The sequence below is a fragment of the Doryrhamphus excisus genome, chromosome 4 (assembly GCF_030265055.1).
Source record: "Doryrhamphus excisus isolate RoL2022-K1 chromosome 4, RoL_Dexc_1.0, whole genome shotgun sequence".
NCBI lineage: Eukaryota > Metazoa > Chordata > Actinopteri > Syngnathiformes > Syngnathidae > Doryrhamphus > Doryrhamphus excisus.
The window spans coordinates 14,767,911-14,790,608 of record NC_080469.1 but is presented as its reverse complement, the minus strand read 5'-3'; the positions used below and the strand labels follow the sequence as shown (position 1 = coordinate 14,790,608).

Here is a 22,698-nt window from a genome sequence, read left to right as displayed (position 1 = left end):
GTTGTAACTTTATACACTGAATGATGACTATGAGCGCTCACATCTATATACTTCAAAATGTCATCCTGTGTGATACATCATTTTAATAAGTATATGTCAAAGTCTGGTTTATGAAGGTATTTAGATGACAGATTTATCGAAACGATCAACCAAATCCCACAAGGTTGATATCAGTATCATGTACATTATATTAGTCTCCACCATTTGTTTAGTGGTTGCACAGAGGCACCCCAACTTTAATTAACTTCAAGTGGAAATCACAAAGTACCCCTGATATAGCGATATACCATATCTTGTCCCAATGTTTTACCAATGATAATGCCACAGTACTGCAATTATCGATATGTATTATTGACTTGTACATAATGCTACGTTCACACCGACGCCGAATGTCGCGCTTTGAATCGGCGACGAATTCGGTGTCATTTTTCAAAAAATCTCACGATCTCCTCAGATATGTTTATGCTCTGTTAAGCTCTGTTACGCAATGGAAAATTTCGAGATCCCGACTGCATCCCGCCTCTGATCCAGACCATATTGTAGCGTCGTTGCCGACGCTATGGAAATTACACGACTGCGATCGCTGACAAGCTTTTTATTGCACAACAATAACACTGGCTACTGTCGGCCGTAACCACGCCGTTGCAACCACCGCCAGCTACACAACAGTACTTCCTCCACCCGACACGCCCCCACCCCTGGTGCATTCACGGTCACCCGGTACAGTCAGACACCCAAGAGCACAACGTCAACATGAAAACGTCAGGGTCGCTACAATATATAAAGATGCAGCAGATCCATTGATCCTTTGAACCAAGCTCTGTTAAACTTTCCTACGCTTTGAGCAAAACTTTGATAAGCTTTGTGACGCTTTGATAAGCTTTAATACGCTCTCCCCGCTTTACGCAATTCGTGACAGATCGCCTCAAATTTTTAAATAGTTTAAAAATTTTTGGCGCTCTTGCCGAATGACCCGAATTGCTCAAACCTTTCTTATGCTGTATTACGGTCTTTACGCTTTCATTAAGCTTTGTTACGCTTTGCCGCCGCTTTGCTCGACGATTTAATTCGCCATCGATTCGGCGTCGGTGTGAACGTAGCATAATGAAAAAGACAAAACTTGAAGCGATGCATATGCGGTATCTCATAAAAGTGAGTCCACCCCCAATGTTTCATATTCTATGTATATTCTCAAGGGACATTACTGAAGAACTATAATGTTGATTTACTTTATGGTCAGGGTGCAGCTGGTACAGCAGTATAGATTTACTAACCACTGATATCAGACAGCCATTATTGTATACATGTATGACAACACGAGTGTGTAGCAAGATAATTGTGTCTTGCCTGTGGTATTAGCACCACGGTTTGGGTCTGCATGAGTGCTGCAGTTCATTAAAGCAAACATGAATTCCTGCATGTACTGTGACATTGTAAAGCAGGACATGATCCCCTCCCTGAGGAAACTGGGATGCATGGCAGTTTTCCAAAATGGTAACGAGCCCAAACACACCTCCAAGTCGACAACTGTCTTGCTGAGAAAGTTGAAGGTGATGGAGTGGCCAGACCTTAACCCATATGAGCACCTATGGGGCATCCTCAAGCGGAGAGGGAAGGTAGATGAGCGCAAGGTGTCTAACAACCACCAGCTCCACCAGTGATGTCATCCTGAAAGGAGTGGTAGAGGATTCCAGTAACAACCTCTAGGGAATTCCATGCCCAAGAGGACTGGTGAAGGCATTGCGATGCAATAGAATGGCCTACACGCTCTCCGGACTTGAATCCCATCGGGTACCTCTGGTCCAGGATTTGACTGATGCCCTAATCCAAGTATGGGAGAAGATCCCTCAGGAGAATATCTGTTGTCTCAGGAAGTTGATGAGGTTGATTGTCTCACTTTTTTTTAGTATGATTCTCAATCCAGACTTCCATGAGTTGATGATATTAACTTCCACTGATTATTATGAACCCATTCCGCTAAATAATGAATTTATATTTTACACTGGAATACTACATTCATCGAGATCTAGGCTGTATTTCCTATTACATATGGTACGTATAAATCCTGACCTGTATCCCATTAAGACTGAGAATTTTAGAACATTTTAAGACCGTGCCAAGACTAGTGTTCCCAGGGTTATGATCATTGATAACAGGGTGTTCTATATTACATTATGGAAACCAGTTCGCATATCATTTATCTAGGAAGTGATTTAGAATAGCTGCTGATATAGAAATTGGCCATCGCATGTGAAAAACACAAAGGTTACAGAAGGGTTGTTTCCACTCGACAACCTCTAACACCTCATCTGTTTTAACAACAAAACAATTCTCTTAAATTACAGTAGTTTCATGCAGTTACTCCCCTAAACACAACCTGACCCAATAAAGAATGTAAAAAAATAAAAGCTTCCACAAAGAAAAGTTGGAGTGAAGTAGGCCTCAAAGCTCAAAACATCTGAAAAACAACGTGTACTGACCCTGAACATGACTTACGAGTAAAAAGCTAATGGAAATTGTAATGAATAATGAAAAGATACATAGCACACTGGGTCTATATGGTATCTCCTATAGGATACATGTGACATCATTTAGGTCGCTTGGAAAAAAGAGCTGGAAGCTGCATGGAGTTTTATTTGATATGACTTCTCAATAGCAAAACAGTTTGAGACAGGAAAAAAAAGCAGCTCCAGCCAAAAGATGTCTTCAAAGATATATTTGTGCCCTGGTTGTGTTTTGGTAATAAATAACTTTTGATTATAAAAGAGATTTACAATTCATAGATTTTAGTCCACTGACTCTCATGTACAGTATGAGCCATACTAAATGTGACACATTCACAAGCTGCTACAGGATAGCTGATTAAGTGTCGGAAAAGCAGACTTTGTCAGAATGGCACTTAGACTGGAGCCACTAGTCGTGAGACATGCTTCAGACATGTAACTCGGGCTACTCTTAAGTGTCACTTTCATTTAATATTAAGCACATAGCACAGCATTTTGACCTTTATCAATAAGTCATGCCAAGACAAACAATTGAGGAAGGACCTCTTATTTTTTGAATAATTTACAACAGCAGGGAGATTTATAATTCAGAAGCAAATACACATTTTATTAATATGGAAAGTGATGACTGGTGTTATGGTGTTATTACCATTTAGATGTTGCAAATTGAAATATATTAAAGTACATACAACCTTTTTAAACCCATTCCATGCATTATTCTCATTTTCAGCCCTTTGTATTTAGTTGTAGACTCCTATAGAGCAGCTACACACTATAACCCACACAGAAAACTTTCTAGAGCTTCCAAAATCTGCACCTATTCCAGCCTTATTTCTTTGAATTTCCAAAATTGTCTCTTTTAATTTATTCCATCCAAAGCTCGCCTCCGGGCCACTCTACTGTGATTGGTCCCACTCCCAAGTGCTCTTAAGGACTTTCGGCTTACTGCCGAACCCAATTTTTGAATTTTGTCTGTATGGGAGTTGATGAAAAATAAATAAACCCTTAGGAAAGCTACTTGAAAAGTGGTTAGGAGCTGCTGGTTCCTCATCAGATGCTGGTTGGAGTGACATAGGTCCGCATTTTTTTAAATCTTGACCCAGCTTCGCCGATGCTCACTAAACAGTCCCATATTTTTCTCTTCACCTAGAATCTGCAACTCCAACCAAACTACTTTTGAGGCTCACTTCCAAATGCACAAACCTCATTATCTGAAACTTTGGCATCATTTAAGATGAGAATCCAACATTCTAACCACATTTATAGGTGGGAAAAGCATAATAGGTCCCCTTTAATAAGGAAAGTGAAGCCCCCTTTAAAGTAAGCATGAAGTAGTAGCATGATATAGGATATAGGAACCTCAGGAGAAGAGAAAATAAAGCCTAGAAGGAGACCCCTGCAGATTGCTGAGCAAATGTTTGGTTAACATATGGAGACCTGCTGCTTTCTTCTGGCACACTCCAGCAGTCGGCCACTTACTATTTCCTTGTTGCTTTGTTAAGCGTGTGAGGTACAACATCATCTGTAGGTAGACATGTCATTACTTCATTGACGGGAAGCTGCACGGAGGCAAGGAAGCACGTGGTGCGGCCAGTGACTGGTCACGGATTTGGTTTCATCTCAGCAACGCTTCTATTGTGAGTCACTGAATACCAAGTGACACAGTCATGAGTCAGTGACAATGTGCACAAAAGGGCATGGCAACACTCACGCTCAACAAATGCAATTTAAAACACAATACCAACAGCATTAGTGACAAAGACTTAATAAAAAAAAATTTAAGTATGCTCCAACAGCAAGTCAGGTCACCTTTCCACATAATGGAGAAGTGTGTTTTTGTCTTCTGCACATATTGTGAAGTGTAAAATATTTTTACTTTAAAAGTCAATTTGTGAGCCGGTAATATCTGAGATAAATACAATGCAAAAAATAGCATCATGGTCATCAGAGTTTTAAAGTTAACGTGCCAATGATGGGTTTGATGTAGCTGAGCAAGGCACATGTAGTCCATCAGCAGTGACGCTAGCCATCATCGCTACCCAGAACTACTTTATGTAAGTCATTCATGTTGAACTGGCAAAGTGCAAATAAGGCCTTTGGGCGGTACCACATCACCCAGTCACACGTGTCATCAGTGTTTGCAAACAGTTCCCAAAAGTCAATACTTCCAGAAATTGATACAAAGGCGGGTCAAATATGGCAAAGGACACATCACGCTAAGTAAGACCAGTGAGCCAGCTTGCATGGCGCTCACAAGCTCGATTAACAGGCAACGTTATGGAGCCCGACAAAGAGAGCAGTGTTGTCACCTCCACTGCAAACAATTTCAATTGAAAACATCAATGAAATTAGTGGCTTTACGTGACTGTTGTGGCTTGTGCACAAATGCAATCAATCCATACTAATAAGTTAAACCAATTGAGGTGCAGTCAAAAGGTTTGGCTCAGAGGTATTTACTTTGAGTCATAATAACACAATGTGGTAGAGGGCTTTTCTCACTCATCATTTCCCAGTGCGGATTTCCCATCCCTTAAGAGCTGGAACACCGGTGGTCTATGCAAGGAAATACAGATGGCCCTCTCTACAGGCATCCGTCTTTGTGAATCCTTTAGAGACATTAAAATAGTCCTCGGCAGATGATGTATGTGTGCGTGTACATATTTTTCAGAAAGCGAGGCTCCAGGTTTTTTTTTTTTAATGGGAGCGAGAATTGCACTGGGAACGCTAGCCATAACATCCTACACCAAGGAGACTCCTCCTGTGAGGGAGGTAGAGAAAAGGAAAGGTGGAACAGACTATCCCTGTTGGTTTTTTTTTTTATCCCTGCCTCCACAAAGAGTGATTAATTCTGTTCTGCAGGGAGGTGATAACATGACCTACTACTCCATGACTATTCCATGACATTTATGCCTGTGTGTCTTTTAAGCATTGCTCCAACAAACTGTTGAGCAAGACAAAAGAAAATGAGTACACCACATTGTACTCGAGGATATTTAATCGTGTAAAGCTTGCAATCAAAACGAAGAGAAGCACAGTAGAATGCATGTTATAACTATAGTATGTATGTTCTATCATGTTTGGGTATAAAACTTACATGGTGAACAATCATCTGCCAAATGGCAAAACAAGTTTATGTGCTTCTAGGGAGGTTCAAAAACATGCAGGCACATAAAAAAGGAATTGGGAGAATTTGTGTTCCTGAGCCCAAAAACTGTTTCATGGACAATTTACTGGCAAGGCTGAAGTGTGAGTGCAAAGAAAACACATGTTCTTGAACCGTGTTGAGCATGTGGATATACTACAAAAGGAGCTCATAATGGATAAATGTACCTCACACACGAATACACCACTTTATTATGTCAAAGTGCTTCCAAGACGTCATTTTATAGCAATACAAAGTTTTGAAAGTATAAAAGTATGGATTTATACCCTATAATGCTAATGTTGAAGACATGGATTCATATTACATGTGAGTAACAAGATGACGTCAAAAGCCTCCTCTCATAAAATGGCATAATGGCCCACATGGCCTAAATGAATTAGGTTTCCCCAGCAGTTGGAGACAACTTGGGACAGGCGTATTATCCAACATGTCTGGTTCACTGTGAGGGTGCAGCCCCAGATATTAGTACACTCCCATCATCTCAATATTCAATCACTGTGCAGATCGGTGCAGTGCAGTGCAGAGAGTGGCACATTCCTGCATGAATCCATCACTGGCCATCAAATAACACAGCTCGGACGAGCACATCACATGCGGCCAACATAATGGTGATGATATCCCAAGGGTATAAATCGATAGCCTATATCCTGTGCACTTCAGCTTGGGGTTGTGCTTGTGTAATGTCAGTTAAATACCGGCTTACAAGTAGAGCAGATTACAGAAAAAAATGTCTGTTTTCATTCATTATAGATCAAACTCCCGTGTACATATTGTACTTCCAGAAAGTTAAGTGCCGTGATGGCCTGAGAAGGCCTGAGCTTACCTGGTTTGGCGTCCTTGCAGCGGGCTTGTCCTGGTGATTGGCGAGGATGAGGAAAGGCAGTGTGCAGAGCTGTGGGTGCTGCAGGGCCGAGTGCAGCTCATTACGCGCCGCCTCAAGGTCCTCATCTGATGAAGCGCTGTCCAATACAAAGACGACACCCTGCGACCCCTGATAGTAGCGGCACCAATATTTCTTGATGTTGTCAGCTCCTGTGGAAGGACGTGACGCCATTAGATGCACAACTTTCAGAGGGAGTCATTGTCGTCACTCACTGCTGGTAGGTTAAAAAAATTACATTTGTATACATTACACAGTTGAAAACAGATCTGTCCCGAAAAAAGTATTTTTCCAAAAGAAGTGACGAAGATTCGATGACAACTAGTAACTCATGAAATACCAAATACCTATTTATAAGTTTTTATCATCCCGAACACCTGATCCTGACAACATATTTACATTTATTTACATGTATTTTACAGTTATTTACACAAGAGGCAAAAGGATGGGATGATGCAACTCTCCACTAATGCATTAACACTTCAGAGCACTTGCTTTTAAGCCAAGAAAACAGCCACAAGATGGCACATGACGAGGCAAGAAGTGAGAGAGAAAGGAGAAGTGTAGCGTGCAGAAGGGTACACATTGTAGGGAATATTTTCCTGAACCTTGCCTATGTTCCACAGCTGATTACTAAATAACATAAAAATACAATCATTGTTTACGTTGATCAGTGATTTTCAACAACTGTGCCGCGGCACACAAGTGTGCCGTGAGAAATAGTCAGGTGTGCCGTGAGGAATTATTCAATATTACTTTTTTAATTAACATGTATTAATAATTTTCTGCAAATATTATGTCATTGTCACGTGTCATTTGTGTAAAGACTGGCAGAGCAATGTAATATTCGTCCGTGTGGCAACACGTAGCTGATTGCCTCGTTCCTCTAATAGACTTAGTGATGCACGTGAGAGGTAGTGGTGACATTTTGTAACATTGTTGGTTAAATTAGTATGCGGATCAAAAGGATCTGCTGTGGCGAGTCCGTAATCAGGAAAAAGCTGAAAGAAGCAAATAACATTGGTTATTGGTGTGCCGCAAAATTTTTCCAACGTAACAAACGTGCCGTGGCTCAAAAAAGGTTGAAAAACACTGATTTACATTGATTTAAAATGCACTGTATGTATTGCATGTATCACATTTATAAGGTAAGAGTCGAGTTACAGTGGTAACAATAGATCCAACATGTATTGACCCGTGCCTTTTATACAGTAACCCAGCAAAATGGGATATTGCCTGAATTAACTGTGTGCACTTTAACGTAGTAACACAGCTAATCAGATGTGTGGTATGTATAAAACAGCAAAAACTGCTTGGAACACAAGACAGTTAAACTTCACAACATGGTCCTGGCATTGTGGACTTCTCTTTACACACTAAGTATTAGGCTAATTCTTCCAGTGTAGTGTCCAGATAATATAAATAAAATTGCACAAAAGAGCAGATCAAATTCATAATGATCCCATCGCCCATTACAATCATCACATAATTTGATGCATGATGACATCAGCTCCACTGACTGGTTTGACGTATGAAATACTTGTCAGGCAGAGGCAATCCTTTTACACACAACGCTCTGCAATTATGTGCCAAATTTGCATGGTCAACTATGCCGCCACATTCCATGTCTGACGAGGGAAAAAGCCAGAAAAATGTCAGCTTTTATAGGCTGTGTGAAAGGGACTAAGGGACAAGCAATAGCATAATTATAAATGCTAATGCAACATTATGTAAAGCAATTCATGTCATAGAAAAATATTCCTCAGGAGACGTCCTCCTTTCACTTTTCTCTTTTTCCACCCCCTTTGCCATGTGTTCACGCACCCCTTTTCCCTTCCTCCCGCCCTCCCTTGTGAGACCTCCAGCAGAAGAGGAAAGCTGTTGGACAGAGTGTCACTTGAGAGAGACCCTCTCATCTTTGCCATGTTCATCACGTCTCATTGGCTCTCACTGGCAACTTCTGCCACCTATTGGTCTGACAGCAGGACTTTCCAAGACATCATTAGTCACAGGGAATGTAAATATAATGCATTTTAAGAGCACAAAGCAATAATTTCATGTAAATGGAAATAAAAACAGCATGGAGACATATTGCACAGCAAAATAACATAGTATTATTCTTGCTCAGTCAAAATTAATCTAATCCCATGTGTGCTGTGCATGTGGAACTAAAAGTTGTTGTTGCATTTTGTGACATTAAAATACCACTGCAGCTGTCTTGGGACTAACTTAACGAGAAAGATCCTCTCTGAAGGAAGCAACCCTCAAGAACATGAATAACCACATTCGGACGATACAGCAATGTAATGTCGAATGATACAATGCATATTTTTCAGTGGGTTACAATTAGAACAATTGTGAAAATGCTGAGGAGGGAAAAAAAAGAGACAGCGGGTCAAAGTGAGGTCTGATTTGAGGAAAACATCTCCCTCAGCCCACCCACTTATCCGTTTGTCCTTCCAGCTCTCCCTCAGCCAAGAAATACTTTTTCAGACCTCTATCAGATTAAGACAAGCTGAAACAAGGACTTGAATAACTTAATCAATGTGACACATACAGTACATTGCTATCATTGATGTATGTGTGGTTTTCTATGAACAGGAAATGGTTTACCTTATAATCTGAGTAATTATGTGTCTGTATTGTGCAACAATGAATGGAGCCGTAAACAGAAAGTTAACTGTGGTAGGATGTCTTTTAAAGTGTATTCGGATTGCTGAAAATGAGGACATTTTGTTCAGGGGTTCAGCAACAATATGACTAATGGCTGAGCTTGCGTCACATGTTTACTGTAAGCAACTCCCCTGTGGATTTTCATTTTCATTAGAACAAAAAAACAAACATATTATAGTGACCTGGTGCAACTGAGAACGCCATTACATATTCTATTTCCCGACAAGCTTGGTTTGGCACACTTTGTTTATTTTGGGATAGAGAGATTTGCTGTACTAAAATGTAAGAATGCAACAGCGGAACAACTCATACTAGAATATACGGTACTAATAATGACCATAAAGGTTGACTAACTGACTGCTATCAAATGACAAAAGAAGGTGTTCTCACTCTAAATAAAGTGTTTACAGTGATTTGGGGCAAGTCAACTATGAGTCTGGTAGTTTGCTTACTCCTCTGATGAATGAGCTGTGGGGGTGGAACTGGAGTGACGCTGAAAACACAGCTGTTGATATACCCATCGACCTACAGCCCCAGTGGTCTGTTTGGGAGTAAACAGTAAACAGGAAGTCGTGAAGTGAACCACACCTTAAGCCCTCTGGCAGATGTATATGAAAGACTGAGCTAGACACCACAAATGAGATCAGTAAGTGTAAATATTTGATATACATACATACTGATGCTGTGTATGTGCTGTGTATGCTTTCAAACCAAAGCATTGGTCCCCTCACTCACAAATGAAGTAGATATTTAAATAATTATTGCAGTGCTTGTAATTGCTAGTGATGGACATAATCGATTGTTCAGAATGGATCGATTGTTGATTAATTGTATCTCAAAGCAAATGAGGCCAAATTGAGTTCATCATTTGGGTAAAATCAGCAGTCACTGTTGACTCTGTCTCGACTAGTTTGCCATATAAATGAAAAGGTTTAGCTATGGGAAATTGAGTTAGAGCCACTATATACACAAGCATTGCTATAGATTCATTCATTCATTTTCTACCGCTTTTTCCTCACAAGGGTCGCGGGGGTGCTGGAGCCTATCCCAGCTGTCTTCGGGCAAGAGGCGGGGTACACCCTGGACTGGTCGCCAGCCAACCACAGGGCACATATAGACAAACAACCATTCACACTCACATTCATACCTATGGACAATTTACAGTCGCCAATTAACCTAGCATGTTTTTGGAATGTGGGAGGAAACCGGAGTACCCGGAGAAAATCCACACATGCACGGGGAGAACATGCAAACTCCACACAGAGATGGCCGAAAGTGGAATTGAACCCTGGTCTCCTAGCTGTGAGGTCTGCGCGCTAACCACTCGACCGCTCTGCTGCCTCCATTGCTATGGATGATTATAAAAATGTGAATTTAAAAAATTCTAACGACGGCACTTAGTGTTATAGTGAATCCTACTTTGCAGAAATTCACTTATCACGGTTGAACCTTGAACCAATTAACAGTGATAAACGATGGAAAACTGTAGATGGTTGTTGACATTTTAAGAATTCCAAGAATGATCTATCTTTAATATCCCATTGTCACGTGCTACCGACTTAGCTTTATTGGAATTCTGACGAATGCAAAATAAAAGTCATTAATGTGCCTGTCCCACACACTATCTTAGACACATGATACACACATTTTCAGAACTATCCTACATCAGGTTAGGGTAAATGTGCCCTCCAGTACAGATCTGACACACAGCTGTTGTCAGAAGTCTAAACTGAGAATAGCCTGTGTCTTCCAGTATCAGACTGAAAAGAGCAGTATGTGAGATTCACTGACATCTTGGGAGATGAACATGGCAGTCAATTGAAATGACTCCTATATAATGTAATTACATGGAAGTAAGAGATATTAGGATGGCTTTCAAATGCATTGGTTCCAGAGTTGGCATATGTACAAAGATATATAAAGATGTGTACCCGACGTGTGCATTTCACGTACAGTAATTGTGCCACTGTACGTCCCGTTATCACAAGCTGAACTCGAAAGAACAACAGCAATGAATGACGATTATTTGGACCACCTCTTCATCAGCTGTCATGGTGTGGCATAAACGCAGACTGTGGTCTGTCTAGACTTGACGTCACATCAGAGTCCAGACGTACACACATGCGCGCGCACACACACACGCACTCTCTCTCTCTCTCTCTCTCTCTCAACACACACTTTGTGTCCTCCCTGTGTCCCAGGAGCAGTCCTTCCCACCTACATCCCTGTACCTGGCAGCATCTCGGTGAGAAATATTTGTCAGGCTTGCAATCAACACGTACAATATTACAAAAAAGGGTACAGTGAATAATATAAGGTTTGAGTCCACTTGATAAAAATGAATGCAATCAGGTTTGATTAGCAACAAAGAGGTTGATCAGGTTTACTACAGCTATTACTGCACCTGAAAAAGAGATTCTCTGAAATGCACAGTTCTGTATGGGTTTATTCCCTATAAGACATTTGAATTGCTCCTTTTAATTACTATGTAATCAATTTTACATTTCAGTTAAGATAATTGCATCCAAGTATGTGGATGGCCTCACTCCAATATGATTTACATGTAAAGACTTTAAAATTAGTACCAGAGTTCCTATTGTATGACGTGCATTAACAAGCGCAGATGCTGCTATTAGGCGTTTGCTCTTAATGTTTTAATGGAAATAGGAAAACATCATCATGTAAAATTCTGCTGTGCGCTCATCTTTTTGGTGTACAGTAATCCCTTGTTTATTAAGGTTAATTGGTTCCAGACCTGACCATAATAAGTAGAATTCCTTATTTATACATCAACTGCTGTGTTATTGCAATGACACCCTGCGAACTGACACTCCAGATTGGTCACCTGTCGGGGGGGGACTTCTTCAGGCGTACGTACCCATGCATCCTAAGACACTCATATGCGTATTTGCACACACATCCCTTCATGCTGAGTTTTTTTTTTTTTTTAAACAGTCCCACATTGTGCTCCTCTATTGGAGCTTAATTTGTATTTTTGTACCTCCCCTTCCTCCCACTGCTTCATTGCCCAATCATCATGTCTAAACCTTGTCTTACTGTATAATACAGTATGATGTATATGCATGGACAGATGAAAAGGAAATCTAAAATTGACCCTTGAAGGACTAATAAATGCATATCTCACATACGTTCGTAGTTAGAGCATTGCCAACCGGTGTGCGGCCATCTAAATGTAGTTTTTAACATCATTAGATCCCTCTAGACATAAACTAACACCCTGATAGTCACCTTTACACTCCTATTACACAACATAAACACAAAAAACGTATGATGTATGATGTCCAAAATAGGTACATAACATTTGAGGAGGAAATGGCGGGGACGATAAAAAGGTAAGAAAAATAAGACACAAACTCATATGACAATGATAAGAAAACAACAGGCACCTGAATGAGAAATGCATGTTTGGGAAAGACACACACTGTATGTACTGTAGCTCGCTCGCAAGAACGACAGGCATCATACATAAGGGTTCCCTGCACATAAGCTGCTTTGTGTCTCTGGTTTAAAGGACAGCTTGCGCTTATGCCAATCCGGGGCAATGCACTCAAATGCAGAGAGTGACAAACCAGGATTTGCAACAATACAGTAAGTTAGAGATGAAGGTATTACATGTCTTAATCAAGTATATGATAGTGTATGATAACTTTACTTATTAACTACTAGCGGTGAAAATTTGGCACAAAAATCACCCTTGCCACGTTGCCTGTGCTATTTTTTGGACAAATACACCACACAGTAATGCTATTATTAAACCCCAGTTTGACCCCATGAATCGTTTTAACTTGAAATTTCTCACACAGCTCACTACGGTCTATAAAACACCCACTGTAAATTTAGGGTGTTGGTACAGAGTTTTCAGGCACTGAACAAGATTGGTTATAAACATGGCTGCCATCAGGCAAAACGTCTTTGCAGAAGCACAGGTGAACTTAGCAACTAATTGGCCATATGTCTAATTATTATAAAACTGGGAGGATATCTGTATTACATGCATGCTTGTAGGCCTTCTAAAGCATTTTGACACAAAAGTAATTTACAGTGATGACAGTAGAAAATGCTAAATAAATAAATAAAAAGTACATACTGGCTTAAAAATACCATTTAGACAGAGGAAAGGCTCATACTCTCCCCACCCCCCCCCCCCACCCCCAACCCCATTGATTCACAGGCAAATCATTAATTTATCAGATGTGTCTTGCACTTAAGGATGACTGTAGATGCAAGACTTGATCTATACTGTATTTCTGTCCATGTCAGGCATCCAGTGAACCTTCCATTACAAAAAAGAAAGAAATACATAGAAAGTGCTTCTTACGTCTTAACAGGCCTTAGCTAAGCCTGAGTGAGCAGGACGAGCCGCAAATGTAGCGTGTAAAGCATGTTTTTTTTTAGGCTTAGAAATATTGATGCCGGTACGTCACATCTCGTTTTTTCCATTTTTCGACATCATTGCAACACCGTGCAAAATATCACAAAACCAATGCACTGTTTGCTTGTTTTCAAGCACCCTGGGACACAAGGTAACAAGGGGATGCTAATCAGGAAATTAGGAAAACTGACAAATGGAACACGATGCAAGATTATGAACTCCCCAAACGCCACAATGATGTCACGTACATTTGGAGCAGGAGAAGGGTGCCTTCATTCGGCCAAACACAACGCAAGTGTGGTAACTTTAATCACATTCACCAAATATAAAGTTGTCAACATTGTATGCATTTTTCTATACAGTGCGGCTCCTTTCTGGACGGAAATCTCTCGTAACGTAATTTCCTGTGCATATGCCGCTACTTTTTTCTTATGCTTTGAACCTTGCAGGTTATACAATGATGCAGCCTTGTTTTGGTCTTTCTGCATATTTCTGCATCCCATGTACTAAACACACCCACGACTTATTAACACGTATACAGATCATTTTTTCTTCAATTTAATGGGTGCTGCTATTATTCAGGTGTGCTGAGTATTTCCCCCCAAAAAGAGAACATATTTAAGCATATGCTAAATCATCTAAATCTGCTGGGTATCTGCTATTTTCCACCACAATAATTCCCCGGCAGATTGGCTTTGACCCAAACCAGAAAAACGCTTGTGCTGTATCCAAATTTGGTAGCGCTCACGTTGGTGGTCCCCCAGTGCTTTTTCTGTGTGCTTCATCTTCTCAGGGGGCTATGTTGGGTGAGTACATATTGCACCTGTCATGTGCCTCACCCCCAACACAAAGTAAATCATAACAGCATTCAACAAAACAATTACAGCAATGATGTGCCCCTCTGCTCTGGCTCCCTTTAAGGACTGAGGGAGGAGGGAGAGGCTCCCATTGCTTTTTGGTGTGTTTACGTTTCTCCACCTTAAGATCCAGCATCTGCGCTTGTTAAACAGCTTCCTCGAGTGTTGTACACTTCCAGGAATCGCACAAGTTAGATTGTACAGACCCCCATAACAAAAACATTAACAGGTCTGACGTCTGTACACAACTGTCAGCGTGTGAGAGAAACCGGTGACGCTGTTGGGGGAGGGGGGGGCATGCTTTTGATTCCTATGTTTACAAATGTGCGTAAGCGAAGATGATTGTATAAACGGCTCTGTCATCAATAAATAAAGATTAATACACTAAAAGATAGCAAAGCATTAAACACCGAATAATTCTGACAACCAAAATCCAGAATAAATTACCGGTACTTGTAGGATGCATAATGTAATACATATACTCCTGATTTTAAGAAATGGGAGTGAGACACCTTTTTTTGACTGAGCAACGTATTGCCAACAGATAGATAAATAGCAAAACAACCAAAATAAACATTGAAAGTGACATTGGCTGTTCATCAGCTGATCAAAAGTTTGAGCCCACAGCAATAAAAAGCCAGAATCTTGGCAAAAATGTGGATTCAATGTCATTATCTCTTGATGGCACAGGCAAAAAAAAAAAAGCTTTCTCTCTTTGAATGCGGTCGGATTAATGAGCTGGCTAAGCAACGCCTCTGCAGGAAGACTTCTTCAAAAATTCTGGGGGTTACGGAACAAAAAACTCAAGTGGTAGACCCCCAAAAATGTCACCAGAATTGAGCCGGAGGGTCTGATTGGCTGTCTGTCAAGACACGGTATGATGCTTGGCCAAAGGTTGTTACAGGTGCCGTGTGCAGGCCAATAACCATTGTATGGCATCTGAGAGAGATGAAAAGTGTTCTGTGTTCACGATTTTGGGTGTCCATAATGGATTAATTGGATGTGTCTTTTTCTTATGGGAAACATGCATTTTTTTGGTTAGAGTACATTTCGGTTTCAGTCATATTTTCTGGAATGGAGTAATGACTCTAAACAAGGTTCCACGATATTTGTGAACAGAAAAATAATTTACCCTTTATTTGTGTTTATCTTGTCCTTGTTCACCCGAAATAATCTTTTTGACGGATTTTGAGTTTTATGGGAGAAGAGAGCCATGGGTTTTCAAATTGCGTCACAGCGAGAATCACCTCAGAAAATGTAAAACAGTCGGGGCCTTCCCAACTTCCAACTCCCCCAAAAACAGATTTTTGTGACATGTTTTGTTTGACTTTTCTGTTCACTTTAGACTCTGTAGGAGTCTAAAAGTAGAACTAAAAAGCTATTCATTTGCCTTTGACATAACTGAAGTTTCATGAGCAGGGTTGGAAAAGAAAATGTTTTTTTTTTTTCTTCTTTTCTTCATTTTTCTGAAGTTGCTGTGCCTCCAGTAAAGTCTTGTGGGACCTCCGAGGGGAGGCTAGTATACTTTGAAAGCCCTGGAGTACAGAATAGAAACACTCACCTCCAAGTTCTTTTACATTCAAGATGGCATTAGGAAATGGCACTGCTTTGATGCTAAAACCTGAGGACAAAAACAAATGTCACTGTAATGACAAGGAACAATGATTGATAGTATTGATAGTTCACAAATAATTCACAATTGCATTTTCTTCCCTCATTATTTCAAGTATTTACTGAGGGGAGAACACAGATTGAAAACATTTCTATGACACAAATTACATTTTGTGTGGTCCTGGTTGGAAATACAAAAAAAACAAAAAACAATGTGTGGTTATATCTATCAAAAAAGCAATACAGAAAATAAAATAGATTAACTATAGCATTAGGATAATGTGCAAATGACACAATCATCATTTTTAAGACCAAAATTTACGAGATGGTTACGTAGGTTTTAAGTGAAAAACAATGAAGGCTGACATCTGTGAGAAATTGGAGGAGAATCAGTCATGATTCTTCTTCTCAGTAGATTTTGGCAGAGGGTTGACAGCTAAATGTTATTTAAGAGAACCTTACTAAAATAATTTTCTGCTGAGTAAACAAACCTTTTTAAATCTACTACGGGTGCAGACAGATTTTGCCAAGTATTCACAATGGCTCTGACTTGGACCAAATCTGAAATGAGATTTCTGCAACAGCTCAACACTGATTGCAGACAAAGTCAAGAGCAGGGAAGAGGTATGTCAGTGTCCTTGAGGGATTGCATTACGTGTGTGGAAAGTAGAGTGTTGAGTAGCAGAGGAATCACGCACTAACCCTAAAGCCTCATCTTCTGGACATACTTAACACCAGCCTCCCACTAGACTGCAAAGGGGGGGGGTGGATCTGTGTATTGTGGGTTACAACTGGACAGATGTATGAAGACATGTTACTGTGACTCTCCTGGAGAGCTGTAGTATGTGGCTAAAATTAACATAACGGGGTGTGATTACTGAAAGGTAAGGTTTTATCTTTTACCAGTGGTGGGAACAATTCCGTCGCTGCCCTCACTACAGAGGCGCGAGAGCAGGCTGGTCTTTCCAGCACCAGTCAGGCCGATGCAAACCACATCGTACTCCGGTCTTGGCGGTGGCGGTCCTTTACAGCACAGTGCCCGGAAACACTGAAATAAAACAAACAACAACGAATCAGCTGGAGAAGGGATCAAATTCCTGTGTGAGACTGGAAGAACGATTAGGTTTTGGCATTTAAAGTCACAAGTTATGGAGTAAAGTCCTTCAAACTCCACAGGGTGACTCTAGTGGGCCTCTCAGCTGTCTTTATGTGAAGGAGCAGAAAACCTCGTTCATCCAGAGTACCAAAAGGATAACACAAATCTACATACTTAGGCTATCATACCTTAATGACAAGTGGCGATCCAAATAATGCCAAATTGCTTGCTAAACAAAAACTTGTCAGCGGCTATCGCTGCCAGTAAAACATATACTAATCCCAACACTATATCAGTGAATGTTATTATTGTGTCATTGTTCGTGGTTGTTGGCGGTGGTTGCCTGAAAGTGTTCTTGACGTGAATTGCTAGCTGAAAATGGCTTGCAGTCACTCATTTTTCTAACCTCTTGTTGTCAATCTGCCAGTTTCACAAGTAAACCCTTTCTTTTCTTTTTTTTTTTGTTTTTACTAGACCTATTTTACAAATCTTAGTTTCATGGGTTTCATGCCAGGGCTAGATAGGCAACGATCGCTGCTCACTGGTCACTTGCTGACAAAAATGTACTTACTGAAAAAAAAAAAACAATTGTGTGCATAACAACACAATATCAGTAAATGTTTCCATGCAAATATTTAATATATATATATATAACGTTTTTTGTGTCATGAGCCCTTTAATGTCATCATTTAATTGCGTGCAAGAGTGGCAGTGCTGAATGGAGGCATGGAACCGCTGGTGCAGACTATTTGGGTCTTCAGTGAGTGTGTGCGTGTGGATACCCTGTCTGATTGGGCCCTGATGTCAGCCAGAGGCAGACCTGACACTCAATGAATCATGGCCTGGGACTGAAGGCCTGCTGTGAGACATTAAGGGGCAAATGCAGTGTGAACCGTGAATGAGATTTTTTTTAACTTGTGTGGAGAGATCAGTATCCACAACGAAAGAGCAATATATATACTTTTTTATGAGCAAGTCAGGAGGAACCAGTCTGGCTGATGTAGAGCCCAGAGGCACACACAATGACTCTTAGCATGCACTATATCACATTTCCAGGTGGAGGAAGATCAAAACAAGCTTCTTCTTAATAAGGTTCTTGTCAAAGGAGGACCCTGTTCAAGACACTGCTATCCTGTTCAAGACACTGCTATCCTGTTCAAAGAAAACAAGCGAGCAAGACATGAGGATGAGGCTTCAAGGTCCCATATTATGCTATTTTTCAAACATTTTAAATAGGTCGTAGAGGTCCCGCAATACTGAATTTAAACAGTGTTGCTTAAAATCTAACCTTAAGCCCTACTGGGAACACAGTTTTGTCACTTTAGTGCTCATGAACTGGGTTTGTTTCAATTTTATCCACTTTTTACATATTACACTGTTAACTCTGCATTTGTCCAACATAGCAGATGCTAAATATCACATACAACAACATAACATTACTGAGCAGGACAGGAAGACATATTAGCAAGGTGAGAACCCTTACACAGTGCACTCTAGGTTAGCCTATTTGCTGAGGAAAAATTCAAAAGGTCAAATTTACAGCTCCCACGTATGAAGCTGACTGACAGATTAATTTTAAGATGTGCATGCAGGGCAAGGCTGTTATACGCAGTACCTATCTATGTGGAAGGAAGGTTTTTTTTGTTTATGCGATCATAAAAACAACTTTTAAACCAGACGTTTGAGTGCCTCTTCTTTCAAAAGTGGAAAAAACAAGTGACTGAGATGATGGATAAACAGGGTCTAGGTGCATCGCTTAATAGCATTAAAAGTCAATTTAGCAAAACAGGGGAACTTTAGTAAGACAAACATCTTAATTACCACAGTGACTTTTTGTCATGGGACAACTTTGAACCTACATTATCCTCCAACAGTTTCTGATATGATGAGATCCAACATCTAAATCAAAGATCATCCCACAGTAAAGCTTCCTTTCATGCACCCCCAGACGTTGGTGAGCAGCAGGGTCAGTTTTAAGTGCTGTGCCAAAACAGAGATGCCGTTTGATGGGGATGTGGGGAATCTGCTTCAACAGAACCAGACGTTGACTGAGCAACCTGACCCCCCCGACTCCTCGGTGAACCCACCGGTCTGCTCAAACAGGAAACATTCTCCTCTTCCAGAGAAATGGGGAGATCAGAAACACATACGTGTCAAGATGGGGAAACACATGTAAAAAGTTGGTTTGATGAGTTTGCGCTATTCTCTTCCGCTTGGATTCTCCTGGACCCCCCTCACCACCTCCTTAACTACTTTCCCTTGAGGTTACATGTAAAGATTTCTGTAGGGGGAAATCTACCCTCGGCTGTCAGTTGACAGACTAAAGCATTAATCGTCAGCAGGGGTGAAAGCAGGAACAAAGTTGATTTGGGTGATTATTGATTATTGATTATTACAGTGCACATTTCACAAGAGATATTAAAGAAGCATTCAGTGCTTGACCCCGGAGTCCTCATGCACAAGGTTCACTGCGAGAGAGAGAAATGGAAGCTCCCCCTGGCCCCCCCTTTGACAGCATCAAGATTGACGGGAGGAGCTCAGTCAAAAGACCACAGGAGAAAAATAAATACAGTGAAACCTTGGTTAGCAACATTAATTAATTGCAGAAGGTTTGACTCTAACCAAAATGAATGTTAACCAAATAAATGTTTCACATAAGAAACAATTTCAGTTTCAGAAAGCCAAAAACATGTTTTTAGAGTTTGTAAATGCAGTTTGACATGCAGAAAACAATTCAAATTGCATAATAAATAATTATAAATGATAAATGAAAGGAACAGATGAAGATTTAGGATGACGTTTACCTTCATTGAAGTGATTCTTGATGTGATTGTCCCTAAAAACACAGTGTGGCAACAAGATCACCCACCACCACCACCATTCTGTTTTGACATGAGGAGTTTGAATTCAAGAGTGTTTCTCATCTCAATACTGTAATGGAGCCAAAGAAAGTTCCAAGTGCCAACCAGAGTATGAAGGCAAAGTTGTGGCGTCAATTTTCAACGTTAACCAAAAAACACACTAACCGGGCCGTACGCTAATACATGGTTCCACTGTACATCTAAAGGCCTTTCCTGACTTACCACAAGAGATACCCCTGCCATCAGACAGACTACCAAAGATTTGAAAGACCAGAATGTCACAGAGACTTCAAGCGTGACAGTGGTGATGACTTCCACACATCACCAAAGGGTTCAGTCAAAGAGACCCCATGAATAGTCAGAAATAGATATTGAAGTTAAACGTGATTATTTCATAGACAGACTATTAAAAAACTAGCACCAACTGACCCTTTCCATTAAAACAATCATAAAACCCCAACTCTAACTTAGTTTTGTGCCATCATGTATAAAAGCCTTCTGGCACATCAAAGCTGTTAAACAATTATGAGAACATGTGGATTAAAAACTGGTTGTGTGCTCCTGCCAAAACACTCTCCATTAGATACATTTTATTGACTGTCTGTCGCTTATAGCGCTGGCCATATCTGAATTGTGTTTTGCTGAAAGGGCGGTCAGACATTACCTCATTGTTGCTGTGCACGGTGATTAGCTAGGCTTTATGTAAATGACTAAATTTCGTGAAATAAAAACATCAGTCAAGTTTGACAAAGCCTTCAGAGACATAAAAGAGAAAGAATAGAGAAGACCCTGTGCGTGAGGCTAAGTTAAAAAAAGATGTCAAGACGTTTAATGTGTGACATAACTGGGCCCCCTCTGGCAGTGGACCAGAACTCAAAGTGAAGACACTCCACTGCTGATGAAGCATGGTGGTGTCAAGGTTAGGTCAGGTTCAAAACTATATCAAAATTGAATCGTTGCATAGTCTATATTTTTGCTGCTGAACCGACTACACTAGGAGGCAGACAAACCTACGCAGAGCCTGACCTCAGATGACCGGGGACAGATCCATGCACGTTTGGGCCAGAGAGTGATGGAAAATGCTCAGGGCGTTGGATTGAGCCATTATCAATTCAGAGTTTTATAAATATGTGGGGAAAACTATTCTACCAATGAGTCATCACACACCGTTTTGTAAATACACCTGCCTGTGGTCGGACATTTACAGGAGCTGGGCTCCTTTTGGAAACCCCCTTTGTATTTTTAGAGATAATAAATGTAGGTTAGAGGGAAGCTGCTAGCATCACAGCAGACCGGTTCATGTTTCACGCTGGTGCTCCATGGCTACCGTTGGGACACTGAAGGACATAACAAGGGGCTCAGACATGAATGAGAGCATAGTCCAAATTGAGACACCCAACCAAGTGTCCAAGTCTCTACGGCTTGGTACTCCAATTGTGATATAACCCCTGAACATCAGGATCACCAAAGGACATGTAGGAGATTGTAGCCTATAAATGATTCTAATAAGTGTTGTAACAGCAAGGTAGTGACTCTGATCGGTGTCACCTTAAGTATGAGGCTTATTTCTCAAAACAGACATCTGTGGTAAAACATGTTGAGCAAGTATATCCTTGATTAAAATGCTTTTGGCATGGAAATATTGTCTAAAGGCAGACTGTTTGCGCTTGGTCCCTGCTAATTGGCTGAAGAGTCTAGTGATGTCTTGTAACACACTATCATAGGACAGTGTCACATTTAGTTCCTGGATTTTCCCCAAATGCTCGTCATAAAAAAATTAAAACACTGAATTGAGTGGTTTGACACTTTCTGACACAGTGAGGTCAAAGCAATGGGGAAAAAAAATCATGGTCAATCATGGTCACCACAAACAGGCGAACATAAGACACGGACTGATAAGCAAGCCGGTTTTTATATTTACAGACGGCATGTCGGGACAGCACTTGTGTGCAGGGCTCACTCCTGACCTTTGAAAATGACAGTCCTTAATATGGGCGGGCGTCTGTCCTGACGGAGGAGTGGCGCTAACAGATTAGCATGTACACAGTCATAACATAGGCCTGCAAAGCCAACGAAAGCAAAGGCAATAGGAGGGGGCGGGCAGTCAGCGATAGAAGGGAGAGTAGTGGGGACCAAGGGGGAAGGGAAGGTGGAGAAGGAGGGGGCACATTCATTCATCCTCATTCATCTTCTCTCCCCTTCTGTTGTTGTTATTTGCCGCTTTGAAGCTGGATGGTGGGGGGGGGGGGCACGGTGGGTGCTTGAGTACAGTGAGGGAAGAGGGTGCGCGGAGCGCGCTGCATGCCATTCTCATTAAGCGGTGAGAGAGACATTTGAGACACATAAAAAGCTACACAGTGGACTCCCATGCTCAGTTGTTGCCGCGCCAACCACGTCAGACGATGTTAAAGCCCAGGTTCCCGCTACACAAAATCACACACCTCCATTTACTTTACAGTTTAATGACAAAAGGGAGGCTGATGTTCATCTGAATTAGTTGTGGAGGCAAAGCACTGTAGCACAGTAGCGAGCTAACACTAACGCTAATTAGCTTTGCACCGTCAACCATTATTTTATATCCATTATTTTAGATTTTTTTCCAGACTACGACAATGAGGTAGAGGCCACATTCATTATGAAGTACCTCATTGTACCCTCAA

General features: G+C 40.9%; 1 protein-coding gene across 5 annotated transcripts in view; it reads right to left on the bottom strand.

Moving 5' to 3' along the window:
• Positions 1 to 22,698, bottom strand: part of LOC131128643 (ADP-ribosylation factor-like protein 15) — an 89,304-nt gene that overhangs the window by 35,409 nt on the left and 31,197 nt on the right. For all 5 annotated transcript variants that reach the window (XM_058071698.1, XM_058071695.1, XM_058071696.1 and 2 more), the window contains exons 2-4: positions 16,985 to 17,129; positions 16,032 to 16,091; positions 6,491 to 6,699 (exon numbers count right to left, since the gene is read on the bottom strand). In XM_058071698.1, the coding sequence (XP_057927681.1) occupies positions 6,491 to 6,699; positions 16,032 to 16,091; positions 16,985 to 17,129 (414 nt within the window). The remainder of the gene's footprint in view (positions 1 to 6,490; positions 6,700 to 16,031; positions 16,092 to 16,984; positions 17,130 to 22,698) is intronic.